Source organism: Capra hircus, chromosome 2 (assembly GCF_001704415.2).
Source record: "Capra hircus breed San Clemente chromosome 2, ASM170441v1, whole genome shotgun sequence".
Classification (NCBI taxonomy): domain Eukaryota; kingdom Metazoa; phylum Chordata; class Mammalia; order Artiodactyla; family Bovidae; genus Capra; species Capra hircus.
In genome coordinates, this window is record NC_030809.1 from 25,433,990 (window position 1) to 25,452,837 (window position 18,848).

The window sequence follows — 18,848 nt, forward strand, 5'->3', positions numbered from 1 at the left end:
TTGTGTTAGTTTCAGATGTATAGCAAAATTATTCAGGTATACCTATAGCTATATTTATTCTTTTCCTATTTAGGTTATTACAGTGTATTGATCTCTACAGCAGGTCTGTGTTGGTTATATATTTTAAATATAGCAGTGTGTATATATCAATCTCAAACTTTCAGTCTATCCCTCCCTGCCTACAATTCCCTTCTAATAGCTGTAAATTCATTCTCTAAGTCTGTAAGTCTATTTTTATTTTGTAAATAAGTTCACTGTATCATTTTTTAAGATTCTTCATATCATCTGATACTTGTCTTTCTCTGACTTACTTCACTTAGTATGATAATCTCCAGGTCTATCCATGTTGCTGCAAATGGCATTATTTCATTCTTTTTAACAGTTGAGTAATATTCCTTTGTATATATGTACCACATTTTCTTTAGCTGTTCATCTGTCCATGCACATTTAGGTAGCTTTCATATCTTGGCTATTGTAAATAGTGCTGCAGTGAACACTGGGGTGCATGTATCTTCTTGCACTATGGTTTTCTCTGGATATATGTCCAGGAGTGGGATTGTTTTTTTTTTTAAGGAATCTCCATACTGTTTTCCATAGTGGCTGTACCAATTTACATCCCCATCAACAGTATAGGAGGGTTCCCCCAAATGGTACATTTTTAATATTTTTATTTTCCTTATCCACTCTTGTCCATTAGGCTGGCATACAAGGAGGTACTCCTGATTTGAAAGGATTGTGTTTGGTACTGAGCAACCTCTGTTTTAAAGACTTTTTTCTTCTAATAGACATTAGTAATTTGGGCTAAAAGAAAATATTTAATAAATTAGTATATCAACTGACCTTTACAAAATTTCCCAGCGTATCATAAAATCACCTATATGAGCTCAAAGAGAGGCAAAAAAAAAAAAAAAAACCACCTAGTATAGGTGGAAGAACATTCAGGAAATAAATGCCTTTTGCATTATGTTTAGGTTTTTTAAATGAGAAAATGAAGTAATCAACTTACTGTAGATAGTATTATATGAGAGCCCAAGTTCTGGTGACTTTCATCCTCCTAGAGCTGGGAATCCTATTGATTCTTCCTTTACTTTGTGACTCTCATTTTCCTTAATCCCCAAGAAAACAGAACTATGCTCTGAAACATGTAATTATTTTTTTGAATATAATTTTAGAGATTTTGAAAATTTTCAAGCTCAAGAAAATTTAGATCCCTTGGAATGTCTTTTAAAATTTGGGAACCACTGTGTTGCTTGCCCTACACTGGCCCCCCGTCCCATCGGCTCACACATCTTACACGAGAACTCAAGTGAAGGGAGACAAGGAAAGGGAGCACAGAGACTTGGGTGTGTGGAGAAGGGGGAGGTGAGGAGGACTGGAGGAAGAAAGTGTGATCCATAGAAGGTGGTGAACAGATTCTCTTTTGTTTTCTTACCCCATCCCCCCTTTTTTTGGTCTTTTGGGGCTAATTGAAGATGGATCAGTTTAAAGCTTTGTTTTAAGAAGATTTTGTTTAGCTATGAGGATTATGCAAACCCTTCCCAAAGGGGATTGTGGCCTCACTGGTTTTGGAATCTAATTTAGGAAGCTTTCTGGAATGCAAGATTCATCCCTCCCTCCTGCACCTCCATCCAGGATTCTGTGGTCTGAATTACCTTAGTGGGTAACAGAGGCCTCTAGTCAAGGTTGAGTTCCATTACTGCCCTCTCGTCTTGCTTTTATTTGTGCGTTTTCATCCCTATATGCTTCAGACTTCCTAAAATACAGAGGGACTAGGATGGAAGTATTGTGCCGTGGTGGGCCCCTGCATTGAAATACTTTGTGAGCAGGTGAAGCTCTTTACCCAGCAGTCTATTTCTTCTGTGATTGCTTTTTGAGCCCTGCCACCGACTTGTACGAAGCTGAGAAAAATCACTTCCGTTCTTGGGTGGCAGTTTTCCAGCTGCAAAATTAATTATCCACTTGCTTCCATCACAGTGTGTTGTAAGGGTCAGCGAGCCTGAGTTTGTGAAACTCGTCACCGTGCTAATCAGAAAGTTGTTCTGTTATTACAGTTTTGTTTTTTTAAAAGTTCGCTTGCTCTCCAGGGTTATTTAAAATACCAAACGGACTTCTTATAATATGTTTGCATTTCAGGCTTTTTTTTTTTTTTTTTTGACACTTCTTATGAAAATGTTAGTTTGGAGAAGAAATGAAAGGATTAGGTAAATGGAGGAAGTTATTTGAAGAATCATCTGCCTGATAAGTGCTAAGAACTGTTAGGGGCTGAGAATATAAGAATCAGTAGTTCACTCCTCTCAGAACACTCACAATTCAAAGTAGGCGACCAAGTGTTAATTGCACAGTAAGAAGGATGGGGAAAACACAAGGGAATGTCAGAGAAGGAGTACTTTATTTCTAACTACTGAAGGATGGCCAACATAAGGAAAGTAATTTTCTTGAGAGGGAACGCTATGAAAAAAGACAAAGATCTCAAAATACACAAAAAGAATTTGATTTAGATTCATGTCACTTAAAAACAATATAAGCAAATGCCTGTTTAAAATGACACGTGACACTCCCAGTTATAACATGGTTAAACATTATTCAAAATGAAGTTACAATTTCTCCCTTCTTCCATCCTTCTGTCCCTGTGTCCCTCCTTCCTTGAATTTCCAGCCTGATCTTATCACTAGGGGCATGGTGTCTGCTCTCTTCCACCCTCTCTCCTTCTTTCTGAAACTGCAGTCCGATGTTATCACTGGGCATGATGTAATAGCTCTGCCACTTTGAATTGAGGTTACCCTCTTCGGGACAGCCCTCTCACAGCAGATTTCCAAAGAAATCAAACTTGGCCTTTTCCAGTTATCCCTTCAGCTACAGGCTAGGGTCTGGTCCTCCCTGCATTCTCACTTCTTCCCCATCTGCCTGTTTATTTTAGGTAATGGGACTTCTGACCAACCACGGCGGGGTACCCCATCAACCCCAGACTGACTACGCGCTCTCGCCTCTCACTGGGGGCCTGGAACCTACCACCACGGTGTCGGCCAGCTGCAGTCAGAGACTAGATCATATGAAGAGCTTGGACAGTCTGCCGACTTCTCAGTCTTATTGTCCACCCACCTATAGCACCACGGGCTACAGTATGGACCCTGTCACGGGCTATCAATATGGGCAGTATGGACAAAGTAAGCCTTGGACTTTCTAGGGAGTGATTATTCCTGGAAGAGTGAAACACTTTAACTCTTCCTGGAGAAAGGGGAGCTGCCAACATGATTAAGCCTTCCATCCCGGTATCAATTTTGTGGCAAAGCCAGCTGGTTGTTCCAGCAAGGGCTTCCTTGTATAATTATTTTCTTAACTGATGTCAACAACCTCTTGCGGTTATTAATTGCTGAGACGTGAAAGCTGATTGCCACTAGGTAAAACACAAGTGTTGGCCCAAACGAAATAACCCCTGGCATTAGAAACACATGTTCTTAATGAGGTCAGCTCAAGGATCATATGGGGTATAATCCCCAGGACACAGAGTTCTGTCAAACTTGTCTCAGGAATAAAAATATTAGTCTCGATCCTTTGATACCCCGGTATTAAATATGACATTGTCAGCCTGTAGCTGATTTTGCCCCTTGCTGTGAATTGTCCCAGCCTGACCTGAAAAGCTGCGTGTGTTTCCTTACAGGTGCCTTTCATTATCTCAAGCCAGATATCGCATAAGTGAACTGTCCACTTGGAGCGTAAACTGGCCCTGTTTCCGGTCTCCACAGCCTAGACATGAAGAATCTTCTCAGAAAAAAAAAATTACCCTCTTGGGGGGGCAGTCTCGACAGGAGACAAAGGAGAATGATTGATTTTCTTTCTCCAGTAGTTGGTTTCAAATTCTTTTGAACGTGTCGAACAAAAGCAGTGGAGAAAAGGAAGATCCGGAACAATAAAAGACAAATGCAACATTTTAAGGCAATGATTTAACATGGCTACATATCAAATATCCCAACTCTAGTGCAGATGATCAAGGAGCTAAAACATTCCATTTGTGTGTGTGTGTGTGTGTGTGTGTGATTTATTTTAACTGGTTTGGGTAAGCAGAACATTCTGAAAATATTAGTCGGAGAAGAAAGTAGAACAAGTTTGACGTCCGATGCTGACACTTCGACAACTTTAAAACTGCTCGCTCCATGAAGCAGGAACGGAGGAGTCTTTGACACACTGGAAATGGATATAAGAATAAGTGCCACAGTTTTTAGGAAGTTAGACTAGATGTAATGGACGTCCCCAATAAATTATTTGTTATCTTACCCTCATCTGTAATTCGGTTGTCAATATACGTCCTGGGTGGACACATCTTGCTAACAGGATGGGAGGGTGGGGAAATCCAGGCGGAAAGCTTGTTTTCTTTCTCAGTGTGGAAGAGGTGTGTGACATTTGCCCAGTTTATTTTCATTCGGAAGCCAACCTTGGGTGGGGGTGGGGGGTGGGGCGAAGAAGTGGTGCGCATTCCCATAGCTGCTTATCAGAGTGCAATACTGTGTACCTCACGGATGCTTTGGCAAAGTCCAGGGCCCTAGAAACAGAAGCAGAATTCTATTTTTGCAGGTGCTTTATTTTTCGCAGCCCATGATTCATTGTGGTAGAATGCAGTGACGTTTGCCATTTGCTGGACAACCAACACCCGGCTTGCCCCTTTTGATGAGAGAACATGTTCGAGAATAATCCTTTTTAAATGACTACGTTTACATTCTTCTCTTTTCTATGAAAGGCAGGGCAGCAATACTGATGTCCATGTTGGCTCTCATGTACTTTTAAATTATACAATAATATCCAATGTGGAAAGGTGATAGGAACTGAGGTTTACATATGTTTGTGTGGTGACATTTTAGAATGTCAATAAATTTGTTTTTTGAGATGTTCAGAGGAACAGGATGGTGGAAGGCAGTGTTATTTATTTCTTTCTATTCTTGGAACCATGAATGAGGTAGGCACAAATACATTCCTTTTAGAGTTAAGAATTATGATGTAGTGAGTTAGTGAGACTAGACATAGTACTGAGTTTAGTTCCTACGTTGGTCTTAGGGGGTGATGGATCGAGAGAAGAGCTATCTTCGTGTTGCAGCCTCAACCAACAACGATGTGTTGTAAAAATGTCTTTCCTGTAAAAAAGTGCAGTAAATATTTACTATTTATAATGAATAAACAGTTATGAAAAACTTGCCCAACATTGATTTTTTTGGGGGGAACTGGTGAATGCAGTATTAATAACAATGTGGAAATGTAGAATCATCAAAGCTTATGCTTCACTTCTAATCTAATTCCTTTTAGATTAAACCAGCAGTCCCTACCCTTTTTGGCACCAGGGATTGGTTTCATGGAAGACAGTTTTTCCACGGGCCGGGTAGGCAGAGGGCATGGTTTTGGGATGATTCTCTTGAGAAGCGCACACCTAGATCCCTTGCATGCTCAGTTCACAGTAGGGTCCATGCTCCTATGAGAATCCAATGCCATCACGGATCTGACAGGAGGTAGAACTTAGACAGTCTTGTGAGCCATGGGGAGTGGCTATAATACAGAGAAGCTTCGCTTGCTAGTCTACCATTCACCTCCCACCATGAGGCCTGGATCTTAAAAGTCCATGGTCTGGACTCCACTGTCCATGGGATTCTCCAGGCAGGCATACTGGAGTGGGTCGCCATTTCCTTCTCCAGGGAATCTTCCTGACCCAGGGATCGAACCCATGCCTCTTATACCTCCTGCATTGACAGGCAGGTTCTTTGCCACTAGTGCCACCTGAGAACAAATCATCTGAGCTCATTGTTAAAAACTCCAAGGACTCACAGTACTGTAGATAAAATGTCCAAATTCTTTAAATACCTTAAGGTCTTTTAAGCACGGACACTCATCCTTCCAAGTCAATATGTTTCCCCTTTTCTGACAATTATTTATTTCCAAAAATAATACAAGGAGAGGAAGGTAATCCTTACTGGATGCCTACTCCTGTAATCTAGCTTAATCTTCACAAAATCCTGTGAGATGGCCATTATAAGCCCCAATTTATAGATAAACGGACTGAGGTCCAGAATTGTACATCAGTTTGGGTGAGGTCACACACCATCAGAAACAGCAGAAGCAGACTTTGACTTCCATTCAATCTGGTGGTGGAACTGTTTGTTACTATCTCTCTGCAAATCCTGCTTGCAGTACTCACTTCATTATGTCAACCTATCCTCATGCCAGACTCAAGTTGAAAACGAAGTGTTTAAAGGGAAAATCATTCACTCCCAACACACGAGAGAAATGCTACCAGGCCGTGGGATTACTCAATAGGAACTGATCTTACATATCACTTTCCCTTCCTTCCTGATCTCAGAACTTGCCATATGTGGCTCATACCTCTTTTTGATACTTCTTTATGCCCTTCTCTTATTTCTACATGTCTCTGAGATCTGTTACTCTGCTTGTATTTCTTATGTTGAAAGTCTCTATAGATCATTTTCCCCTGACTTCTTTTGGCATCTAATCCATCTCCAGGGTATCGGGGCTCTGATTTCCCCCAGTCCTAACCCTAGTTGGGATCCCTACTCTCACCCTCCGGGACAGGCAGCCCTCAGGACTTTGAACTCTCAGCATTCAACTGAGTTCAAACTTGGCTTTGTGTGAAGCGCTTCCCCTTTGTCCGTGTAGTTATACACTTTGATCTAAAAACCTTAAATGTAAAAACTGAAATTTAGAGCTTAAAATTATTAAACAATGGAATATGAATATTAACTGCTGAGTCATTCCTTAACAGCAATTTTCCTAGAAACTGACACATTTTGCTCTTGTGATGGAAACAAACATATTGCTTTAGGCTTTTAATTAGCCCAGTTTGAAAATGCATGTTCACACACACTTAGATATTTGGAGAACATCCTTTGTTAGAAGGGATCTTCATTAGTGTTGGCATACAGAACCAGTGTAATTGACCAGGTCACTGGTTGTGAATTTAGAAAGAGACTTAAATGGGGGCAGGATGGATTAATTAATGCCCTTTGTGTGGACATGCCATGGATGAATCACTCCTCAAACTACATAATTGCTTTATGGAACTGAGATCTCTTTGGAAGGAAATCCATTTTGGCGGTGAAGATTTGGGCCTCAATCATTCTGAGAATCTGGTTTTTTGGTGTCTAATCATTTATGAGTAAGGAACATGAAGTCGCTTCAGTTGTGTCAGATTCTTTGTGACCCCATAGGCTGTAGCCCACCAGGTTCCTCTGCCCATGGGATTCCCCAGGCAGGAATATTGGAGAGAGTTGCCATGCCCTCCTCCAGGGGAACTTTCTGACCCAGAGATATAACGTGCATTTCTTGGGCCTTCTGCATTGGCAGGCAAGGTCTTTACCACTAGCGCCACCTGGGAGTAAGGAGAGCTGGCCTCAGACATCAACAAATGACAAGTGGCAATATTTACGCAAGGAGATCCAGAGGTCTTGGACAAGCCTTGGCCTTGGACAAGCACTCATGGACCTTCAGTCAGTGTTAGATGATATACGAGAAGATAGGGATAAAGAACTCGATTTAGGGTTCTTGCCAAATGCCAGTGATATAAGCTAGTTCTCTCTTTTTCATAGACCCACTCCTTGGTATTCCTGATAGGTACCCAAGTACCTAGTCCCACGTGTGTCCCCAAATGAGTACTCAGTGCCTGCCTGTTGAATAAATAAATGAATGAAGAGTGTCTCAAACTATCCCAACGTGATCTTCTGAAGGAGGATCTCCCCCTCAAGGGTGTGTGAATTATAGTAGGAATGGAATCAGTTAGGGACAGGCTTTATTCAGGACAAAGAGCAGCTCTTAAAACATTTTCTACTTAAGTAAGGAAAGTAAGGAAGAATATAGACATATTGGTGGGTGGATGAGGAGACCACGAAGATGCAGGAGTTCACCTCTGCTGCTTCTGTGTTTCCTGAAGCTGAGCACAGTGGGAGGAGGCAGACATTTAAAACAGCTTCGTGGAGCAGTGAGGGACCTATCATGGGACACAGACAGGATGTGGAGCAACCTTGAGCACCCAGGAGAGGGCAGGATGACTTTATTCGGCTGTGCTTGGTGGCTCACGCACGGGGACTGAGTGGACGGGAGACTGGACTGGTTCTTTTAGGGGGATTTGCAGCATTGCCCGTTAGGAAAGGCTGCTGGAGAGGATGGAAGAGGCTAAGTCTTGCAGGGCCCTGAAGGGGCCTGCATTCTAAGAGCTTCCTCCTTAGTACCTATGAGACTGCTAGACTCGGATTTTTTTTTAATTGAGGTATAATTGCTTTGCAGTGTGTTAGTTTCTGCTGTACAATGAAGTAAATCGCCATATGTATATTTATCTCCCCTCCCTCCTGAACCTCCCTCCCCTAGGTCATCACAGAGCACCGAGCACGAGCTCCCTGAGCAAGTTCCCTGTAAAATAGCTATCTTACACATGGTAGTGTTTTAAAGCAGGGGGAAATACAATCAGACATACATGGCTGGAAAGATCATTTTGGAAAGCTGTCTTTTGGTGCTGGGGATGAGAACTGAAATGGGATCCACTGCACACCGGAGAAGAGATGACATCTCTGCCTAGAGATTTCAGAGATACATAGAAAATGGACCCCAAGCTCCTAGACTTGACAGGGTTACAAAGTATAGGGGACAATCTTCTGAGAAAACCATTCTCCCATACCTTTGCATCCTCACGTCTTTAAGAATGACATACTGCTCTAAAAGTAGTTTTCTGAAGGCAGTGTAGCCTAATGCTATAGATTTTAAGAATGCTAGACCTAGGTTTTGAATTCTCCATTGGCAATTAAAAAATTTGTGCTGCTAATAAGTCATCTAATTTCTCTAAACTAATTTAAATTACTCTAAAGAACAAAAAATGGTGATGATTTCTTTATTGGACTCTATAGAGGGTTAAATGGTATCTTGAATATGCCTGGCAGATGGTGGGCAATGAATAAATCTTAGCTATTGATTTTATTAGTTAATCACCTTGGTCATAATATGCAGATTATAAAATGTGCTCCTGGACTTTTAACTTCCACAATAACCTAGCCAAGTTGCTAAAATAATGAGGAATTATTTTTAATGCCTATGAATAGAGAAGTCAAAAAATAGCTCTTTTATGTGAATATAACTTATTGAGAAGACATATTCATAGTTTCTTTTTTTCTTTGCCATGTATGGTCATGGTTTTTAAATGATTCTCTCTTATCACTGAGGGTTCCCAAAATAATGAGACTGAAGTCACAAACAAGAAAATAATAAGCTGACCTCTGCTCCAAAAAATTCTTACTGATGATGGCTCATTTATCAGGGCAATTTTTGTCATGGTAAAACAGGTATGTTTCTAAGATGCAAAGGAAGTACAGTAAAGGTCAGTCAGAGACAGTGGTCTCTAATTCATGTTTATACACAGAGGGCTATCTCATTGCAAGATTGACACTTAACAGTGTATGATGGCAGTGAGGAGCAGTTATTGCGGATATCAGGGTTTTGGGAGGAGAAGCATTTCTCGTTCTTTTGGGTTTAGATTTTATAGGAACGTGTATTTGTCGGGGGAGAAAGAGTAAGTGAATTTTTGCAGGCACAAGTCTGGGGACTTTTAACCTCATGATCCAGGGCAGGAGGTGGTTTACTGTTTGACGACCTAAATGGTGGTTCCCATCTCTCTTCTTTGCTGAAAGAGCCCCAACTTCTTTCAATTGTGTTGCAGTCAGATACTGGGGTCAGTAGAACCCAGTGAAATCCAGGGCATAGATAGGGAGGGAAGAATCACTGGGTTCTAGCAATACCACTGACACACTCTTGAGATGACAGTGAGGCAAATGCTCAATATTATGCTAACAGTTAGAATGTGAACTGGGAGCCACTGAGATCTGAGTTCTAACCCTTTTATTCATTTATTTGGTAAACACTCCTTGAGAGTCTTCTGCCAGCCAGGAATTGTTTTATTGTCTATGATGTTTTGTTCAACAAATAGTGGTTCCTGACTTCAGAAGCTCATGTAGGGAAGGTAGATGTACATGAATAAAGAAGCAAACACATAGGGCTTCCCTTGTAGTCCGGTGGTTAAGAATCCATTTCTGTCAATGCAGGGGACACTGCTCCGGGAAGATCCCACATACCACAGAGCAATGGAGCCCAATCGCTGCAACTCCCGAAGCCCACGCACCCTAGAGCCCACGCTCTGAAACAAGAGACGCCACCACAATGGGAAGCCCGCACACCACAACTAGCGAGTAGCCCCTTCTTGCCACAACTAGAGAAAGCCCACATGCAGCAACAAAGACCAAGTGCAGCCGAAATAAATAAATAAATGAAAGAAGAAGCAAACGTATAATTAGAAATCGTGCTGAGTGTCGGGAAGGAAAAGAATAAGATGCAAAGAGAGATTAACAGGACCGACTTAGACTGAGCCTTTAGGGAAAGCCTGGCAGAAAATGAGAAACAGTGACTCTCGAGAAGGGAAGAGCGACATTTTCTAAACAGAGGGCACAGCAATTGTGATGGCCTGGGTTTGAGAATGAATTTTGCTTGTTTGAAGTACTGAAATTAGGTCCTTGCATATGGTATGCAGAGTGGAAAAATGAGGCTGGCCTGGGCTGGGTCATGCCAGGGCCCCTACTGGCCACAGTAAGGGGCTTGGATTTGATTCTGTATGCAGTGGGAAGGGACTGAGGACTTTCAAGCAGAGGAAGGACAGTATCTAATTTTCATCCTTCATGGAGGATGTGTTGGAGGGATGCAGGACTGGAGATCCTGGGAGGTAACATAATGAGACTTGACTCGTACGTGTTGTCCTGGAAAGAGTATGGCTGTGAATACCTAGATGTGGATTTCAATACCGATTCAATCTCCTATAATTATTTACTTATTCCCTCCAAGCAATAGCTTGTCTGAGCTGCCATTCTCAAAATTAAGTGAATAAGAATTCATAGGATAGTGAGATTAATTGAGTTAATTCTATGTGTTTCAACACAGACTTGCATAAAGTGAACTTCCAAGAAATGTTAATTCTCTTTCCATCCCCACTGGGAGTAGATAAAGGACCTGATACTCTACTTAGTGAAGATGTGTGTGTGTGTGTGTGTGTGTGTGTGTGTGTGTGTGTGTGTGTGTGTGTGGCACTGAGGCCAATGGGTTGATGAAAGCAAAACAAAGAAAAGATATTACTGCTTTCCTTACTTGGTCTATTGTACATGTGTGTTCTCAGTTGCTCAGCTGTGTCCAACATTTGTGTGGGCCCATGGACTGCAGCCCACCAGACTTTTCTGTCCATGGAATTTTCCAGGCAAGAATACTAGAGTGAGTTGCCATTTCCTCCTCCAGGAGATCTTCCCAATCCAGAGATCAAACCTGTGTCTCTTGGATCTCCTATATTGGCAGATAGATTCTTTACCACTGTGCCACCTGGGAAGCCCTTGGTCTATTATAGGGGTAGCAATGTCTGTTAGTATTCACAACATTAAAAATTATGTTTTCGTTGTAAAAATACTAACGGACCATTAAAAAAAATTAGAAACCATAGAAAAGTAGAGAGATTTTTTAAAACAGCTCATCTAAATTAACAGAAAGTAAAAGTTGCTCAGTTGTGTCTGACTCTTTGCAACTCCACAGACTATACAGTCAATGGGATTCTCCAGGCCAGAATACTGGAGTAGGTAGTCGTTCCCTTCTCCAGGGGATCTTCCCAACCCAGGGACTGAACCCAAGTCTCCCACATTGTAAGCAGATTGTTTACCAGATGAGCTACCAGGGAAGCCTGAAGCCCAAAGAATTGATGCTTTTGAACTGTGGTGTTGGAGAAGACTCTTGAGAGTCCCTTGGACTGCAAGGAGATCCAACCAGTCAATGGTAAAGGAAATGAGTCCTGAATATTCATTGGAAGGACTAATGCTGAAGCTGAAGCTCCAATACTTTGGCCACCTGATGTGAAGAACTGACACATTGGAAAAGACCCTGATGCTGGGAAAGATTTTGAAGGTAGGAGGAGAAGGGGACAACAGAGGATGAGACGGTTGGATGGTGTCAACGACTCGGCGGACATAAGTTTGAGCAAGCTTCGGGAGTTGGTGATGGACGGGTACTGGCATGCTGCAGTCCGTGGGGTCACAGAGAGTCCGGCATGACTGAGCGACTGAACCGAACTGAGAGAGACAGAAACCAAACATACTCACTGGTAATATTTTGGTTTTCTTAGTCTCTTTGCACTGAGGATAATATGGCAGACAGTGTCTACTTGTTAGGGAGGCTGAAAGAAAATTGAGATATTTGTGAAAATTTCAAAAATTTTGGATGAACGATTCTACACAAATATAATGCCCTGTTGTTTAATTGCCACTTTCAGAATTATTGTAAAGATTTAAATTTTGGGGGTTCTCTTTTGAACTGGTCAGTATTTCAGGGCTTCAAGCCTTGTTTCACTATCAGGGAAAAGCAGACATCTTGAGGAAGAGAACTCGGATATCTCATACATTATTATCCTAGCAGCTAAATGGATATTATGCCTTGTGAATCGTTTATTTCATTTAAGAAAAAGTGTTAACTATGGCAACCTGAGGATCTGATGCCCTCCTGCTGCAGAGATGAATTGGAATTAATTCATTTTTGTAATGATAAGCAGTTAAATTGTGTTTCTGACAGCTGGTAACTGGAAGATTTTCAAGCACAAAAAAGGAATTGGCTGAGTTACTACACACACACAACATTGCATAAAACCTTATTGTCTAAGTGACCAATATCACACCACAGGAAATCACCACTTGGGCGTCAATGTCTTCCAGTCTTTGGAAATACAGTGTATGTTATCCAGTTTCTTAGTCTGTGTCATAAAATATGAAAATAGTTCAGGAAAGACACACCCCACTTGACCTTTGCAGAATGATTTAATAAAGTTAGCTTGATACAAAAATATGAAAGAGTAATTGCTGATGAAAGCAGACTTGTGGCTTCCTTCTTTCAGATCCTCCTTTCTTTGGAAACACTTCACAGGCTTTATTAACTCTTTAATGTTGTTGTAATTGGTGGCATTTGTCCCTGAGGCCATGTTATGAGCCCTGGAGTTGGGTTCCATTAGAGCAGAGATTCCGCATCTCCTACGTTTTCATCTCCTTTCAGCACTCATCTTGATATCTTTGTCTACATAATTAGGCAAATATGTTTTCAATTGTTTTTACGTGTGTAGACATTTCACCCCTTTTACTGCTATCTTGATTGATGTTTTATGGGATACATTTTCATTGGTGGCCTCTTCCGCTTAGAGAGGTGCCAATGCTGGCTTCTGCATCCACTTAGGACTCGATCGCTTCCATCTGCAGGTGTAACCGAATCTGGTCCTTCACTTTCCCAATAAGGGCTGTCCTTCCCAGGCTTCCTCACTGACGTCTGTATCACCCCATCCTTCCGTTTCCTGTTATTTATTTATTTTATGGTGTTATTCTGATTTGAAATGAAATGCAGAGAAAATTTGGAGACTATGAAGACGTTGAAAAGAAAACTTCCTTGCTGGTTGAGAACTGTCATCACAACGGCAACCATCAGCTGATGTGGTTTCTTCCCAGAGGCCTCTTGGATCTCCCAGTAACACTATGCAGTTTATTTTCATCCAAGGGCACCCCATTACCTGATGTTTTTTTGCTCACTTGTTTGTTTGTGTAAATTGTGACAGCAGGGATTTTGTCTCTCCTACTTAATAGTATTTCTCCTGTGCCTATGATGGCCTGGGATATATTTGGTGCTCAATAAATATTTGCCTAGTTTAATAAATGAACTGATTTATAATTTTCAAATGTATCTTTTTTTCTCTTAAACATCTAAAAATACTAAAAAGAACTAATGTAATTATTAGGTTTACATGAGGATTTCTTTCTGATGTTGTATCAGCCAGGAGAAGCTGGACAATGCTGCCCATACAGTCTCAAATTTTCATAACTGAAGACAATGAAGATTTAATTCTAACTTTCTCTACATGTCCGATGAGCTCTGCTCATCCTGGTCACTCAGGAGCTCTGACTGATGGCAGCTTTATCTTTGCACATACTTTCTACAAACCTGGGGTAGGAGAAGGGCCAAGATAAGTTGAACATTGGCTGTTAAAACTCCTGCTCAGTTGAGACACGTTTTTTATCTGCTCACATTTAATTGACCAAAGCAAGCCATGCAACCTAACCTCAAAAAAGATGGAGGAAAGAAATTACTCTAACTAGAGCTCTTGTGATGATAATGTGGGTTAATATCACACTTGGTAGATGATGAAAAGTAATTCCATGTCTTACCCTAGACTCCCAATCCTTCATTCCAGCCTCTCCACTATTTACAGGCTCTGGTATATCATGCTCAAAAATTTTCTCTTCATATAAAAATATATGCAATGTGTATATAGATGTATGCATGCATCCTTTTTTGGGTACTCAGTATTCAATAAATGCTATTCTGTGTTTTCTTTCCTTGGTTATTGGATTGTTTTATTTCTACATATTTTTAAAGATCTTTCTCTATACATCATATAGTTCTCCTGCATTAGCGGCCATTGCTGTATGTACCATACTTCACTAAGTTCAGTTCAGATCAGTTGCTCAGTCATGTCCGACTCTTTGCGATCCCGTGGACTACAGCACACCAGGCCCCCCTGTCCATCACCAACTCCCGGAGCTTGCTCAAACTCATGTCCATTGAGTCAGTGATGCCATCCAACCGTTTCATTTAACCACTTCCCTTTTGATGGTAGGAGGTTTCCAATCACCTCCTTTGACAACAGTGCTCACAGTGCACTTCGATCAAACTACTGTGATATAATAAGAACAAGCCTGTCTTGGCTTCAGAAAGAGCTTGTTTGCAACCCCAAATCCCACTGATTACCTGGCTAGGCAACTCAAGCCTCATGCATCTTGGTTTTTTCAGCTATGAAAAGGAGATAGTAATGCATCCTTTACAGCACTCTTGTGAGAAGTAAATGAGATAATTTCTTGAAACCTAATGGCCTTTCAATAAAAATTTCATGTGACAGTTTCATCATTGAACTTGAATTTAAAGGATTATTCATACAGAATCATACTATAACAGTAGGTAGCAGTTAGTAAGCACTCAAATCTATAAATACTGTGGAGGTTTTCTCATTCATTTTTTCTATTTTATTGTAGAAACCCTGAATTTTTTTTTGCCCAATCTTAAATAGTTTTCATTTATTTTATTAAAAATGTATCAATTAACTGAAGTCCATTTCTGATCAAGAATAAACAGAATTGCATAGTTTGTTATATGAACTCATAATTATCTAGCACATCCATGTTATGTAATCTGGGGTTTCAGTCCATTAATAAGTATGTCTTATAACTGTGTAGTCCACGTGGTTTCAATAGAAATGTACACTCATTTTATGGCCACAATTAACAATTCAGAAAATCCTGCCCTCAAAGTCTTCCTTCCGTTTCATAGCATTACTGCTAGCATGGGGTCACAAAGAGTCAGACACAGCTGAGAGACTAACACACGCACTGCCAACCATGTAAATTGTGATGCCACCTGAATTTACACATTCATCAGAGTGACACATTTCACTTCTGGTCATATTTCATTAGCCAAAGCAAGTCACATGGTCCTTCTCACTTCAAACATAACGTATCTGAAGGAGAACTTTTTATTGTCCTTTGGTTTCAGTATGAGTCCATCTATAGTTACTGCTCCTCATCTAAGTAAACAGCAACACTATTTACCTGGTTGATCATGCCCCCAGATTGGGAGTCATTTTGGCTTCTCTTTTTCTCTCATGCTGCACATCCAAATTATCAGCACATTGTAGTAGCTTTAAAAGTATATCTCAAATCTAATCACCTCTTATTATTTCTGTTGTTAACAGTCGAATGCAGTCATTGCTCTCTCTCAGTACCTGGACCTCTACCTCAATACCTTTCAAATGTGATCTTTGATCACATTTGATCTTAGCACTCTGCCCTTGTCTGTTTTCCAAACAGCAGCCACAGTGATTATTTTAAATGCAGGTCAAATCTAGTGACATTCTCTCGTACCTAGAACAAAGTTCAGTGTTTTTCAGACTGGTTTGTAATCTGTGTGTGTGTGTGTGTGTCTGTTTCTGTGTGATACATATATCTAAACCTATGCTATTTTTTGATGCAGATTCTTTTTTCTTACTTTGAGTTGCAATAGAAAAAAAAATATAAACTCAATTTTATAATCTGGCTTCTGGATCTCTTTGCAACCTCTTGTTCTAATTCTCCCATTAATTCAGCCCTAATCACACTGCCTTTCTTGCTCTTTCTTAGCACTTCAAGTACCCATTACCTCAGGACATTTGCACTTCCTGTTTATTTGTGTTGGATCATTAATCATCCAGATATTCAGCAGCTTCAGTTTCCTTTACCTACTTAGAAACCCTCCTTAGAAACCTTCCGTTTTCTTTGTCATTTTCAGAAGCCTAAAGGCTGGTTCAAAAAGTTAGATTCTAGGACAAAGGATCTAAAAAAATGGATGAAGAGCAAAGCTAATATATTTTTCTTATGATCATCTATTACTATATGTATATAAGATTCTATACCTTTTATAACCAAACTAGAAAGAGGCGCCTCTATAAAAAGTCTAGAATCTGCCTAGCTCCCTCCAGCTCCCCAAATTAACAGTATCTTTCCACTTATTCCTTCAATTCAGTTCAGTTCAGCTGCTCAGTTGTGTCCAACTCTTTGCAACCCCTCGGACTGCAGCACGCCAGGCCTCCCTGTCCATCACCAACTCCCAGAGTTTACCCAAACATGTCCATCGAGTCAGTGATGCCATCCAACCATCTCATCCTCTGTTGTCTCCTTCTCCTCCCGCATTCAATCTTTCCCAGCATCAGGGTCTTTTCCAATGAGTCAGCTCTTCGCATCAGGTGGCCAAAGTATTGGAGTTTCAGCTTCAGCATCAGTCCTTCCAATGAACACCCAGGCCTGGTCTCCTTCAGCTTCTTTTCTTGGCTTGGTCATGGCTCCCACCACAACGGCCCCACCGAAGGGCACACAAGTGGCGACAGCGGGAGGTCAAGTAGCTATTGTGGCTCCTGACCTGAGCTGTGTGTTTATAGTGACCCCACCTCAGAAGCAGCGTGCTTCTTTTGACCACTGGCAAAGAGGGCAATTAATATAAAATTCATGTGCTTTTCTGGATGGTAATTCTGTACTACCTGCCTTTAAGAGAACTTTGAATAAAACTAAACATATGGGGAAGTTTGGAAAATTTTTACATAGTTCATTCATAAAAGAGGAGGGGAAAGTGCTGCTGCTTCAAGTCCCATTCAGCTGTGTTGCTGGAATATATGCTTCTCGAGTGTTTGAGAAAGAATATATGAAATACATCATTAGAGCACCTAAATGCCATAAACAGTTGTTTAAATAATTCCACCAAATGATTTAGAATTTAAATCTGTATTTTTATTGGAATTCAGTTGGCATTAGGGTAATAGAATAACCTTTTTGATTTTGTCTCTTTATCCTGGCTTCTCTTTCATGATTTACTAGTTCTTAGTTTTATCTTTTAGAGCTTCTAAGTTACTGAGTTTTTGTATTTTTCAAGCAAGTAGTATTTGGCAATTAGGATTTGGTGGTTAAAAAAATCTTTAGTTTTGGGTTAACAGAAGCTAAAGGAGCAGCAACAGCAACCACCAAAAAAGCCAAAGGAAATATGTGGACAAGGAAAAACATAATGAAAAAACTGCCAATGAATTCACCAGGACTAAAATCAACTAGTCTAATACCTACAGATATTTAACGATAAACTAAATACTCCATTTTAAGATATTCAAATCAATTTGATAAAATTAATACAATCTGAAACACTTTCTATATTTTAAAGTAAATTTAATTGATTAACTCCTGATATCAAAATGACATAATAAAAAAGCCAAAAGGTAATAATACACGAAGACCACTATTAAATGACTCTACATGGCAGTGTTGGCTACCTGGTTTCACTGTATCAGAGATTTCAACTCAGAACCTAGGGCACTGATCAAATAAAAATCAAGAAATGAAAGGGGATTTCATGACATTATTGTTGACTGTGTTCTCTTTGCCTGAGATTTTTGTTTGTTTGTTTGTTTGATGAGAAAATGAAGAACTTGATTCTTGAAGGCAGTGGGAGTGCTGCACAAAACATGGAACTACAGTGCTATCGCTTCTATTCTGATCTTGCTCAAGTTCATCAGGGAAAATTAACGTTGGCAGCTTATTCAGTGACTAAATCTTGATATTTTTCTGGCTTAATTCATAACATAACTGTAAGCTATTGCTCCATGTTTATATTTCCCATCCATTTCTCACATTTCCAAAGCATGCTGATATGTGATCCAGGCAGTTTAGCTACCATAATTGGCATTTTTCTTGGGCCAAAAGGAAACAAATTCCTTATCCACCATACTTTTTTAATTTCTGAAAAACAACAAGTAACATGGTTAATCCTCTTTTTGATCTTTTTCCCTTTTGAATTTTCCTTATATTCTTTCTCTCTTTTAATCTTTTACTCTCTTTTTAATCTTCTCATTTTGCCCCACCCCTTTTATTTGACTTCTCGTTATGTACTCCTTTAAAAGAACTGGTCCAGTCTATGGAAATGGTTCTTCAGAGGCTGTTCAAAGAGCCATTATCCACAGTTAGAGGCCCTACTATTTCTCTAAAGAATTTCATTGCAACACTTGCCAAGATATCTCAACAGACTATCTTTCACAGTATTAATAGCACATAAATCTTGTGGACAAAGTGATGCTTAATGAAATTATTTTCTTGTAATGAAACTTTAAAATATATTCTGTTTTTCACCTTCCAAATACACATGTAAGACAAAAGGTTTTCCTAACAACTCAGGAAAATTGGTAATTCACAAGC

At 40.2% G+C, this 18,848-nt stretch overlaps 1 protein-coding gene across 1 annotated transcript in view; it reads left to right on the forward strand.

Annotated features, from left to right (window-relative positions):
- The window catches only part of PAX3 (paired box 3), a 103,564-nt gene extending 98,385 nt beyond the window's left edge, over positions 1-5,179 (forward strand). The window contains exons 8-9 of the mRNA XM_005676604.3: positions 2,918-3,164; positions 3,659-5,179. Coding sequence (XP_005676661.1) covers positions 2,918-3,164; positions 3,659-3,693 — 282 coding nt within the window. The 3' untranslated portion in view covers positions 3,694-5,179. The remainder of the gene's footprint in view (positions 1-2,917; positions 3,165-3,658) is intronic.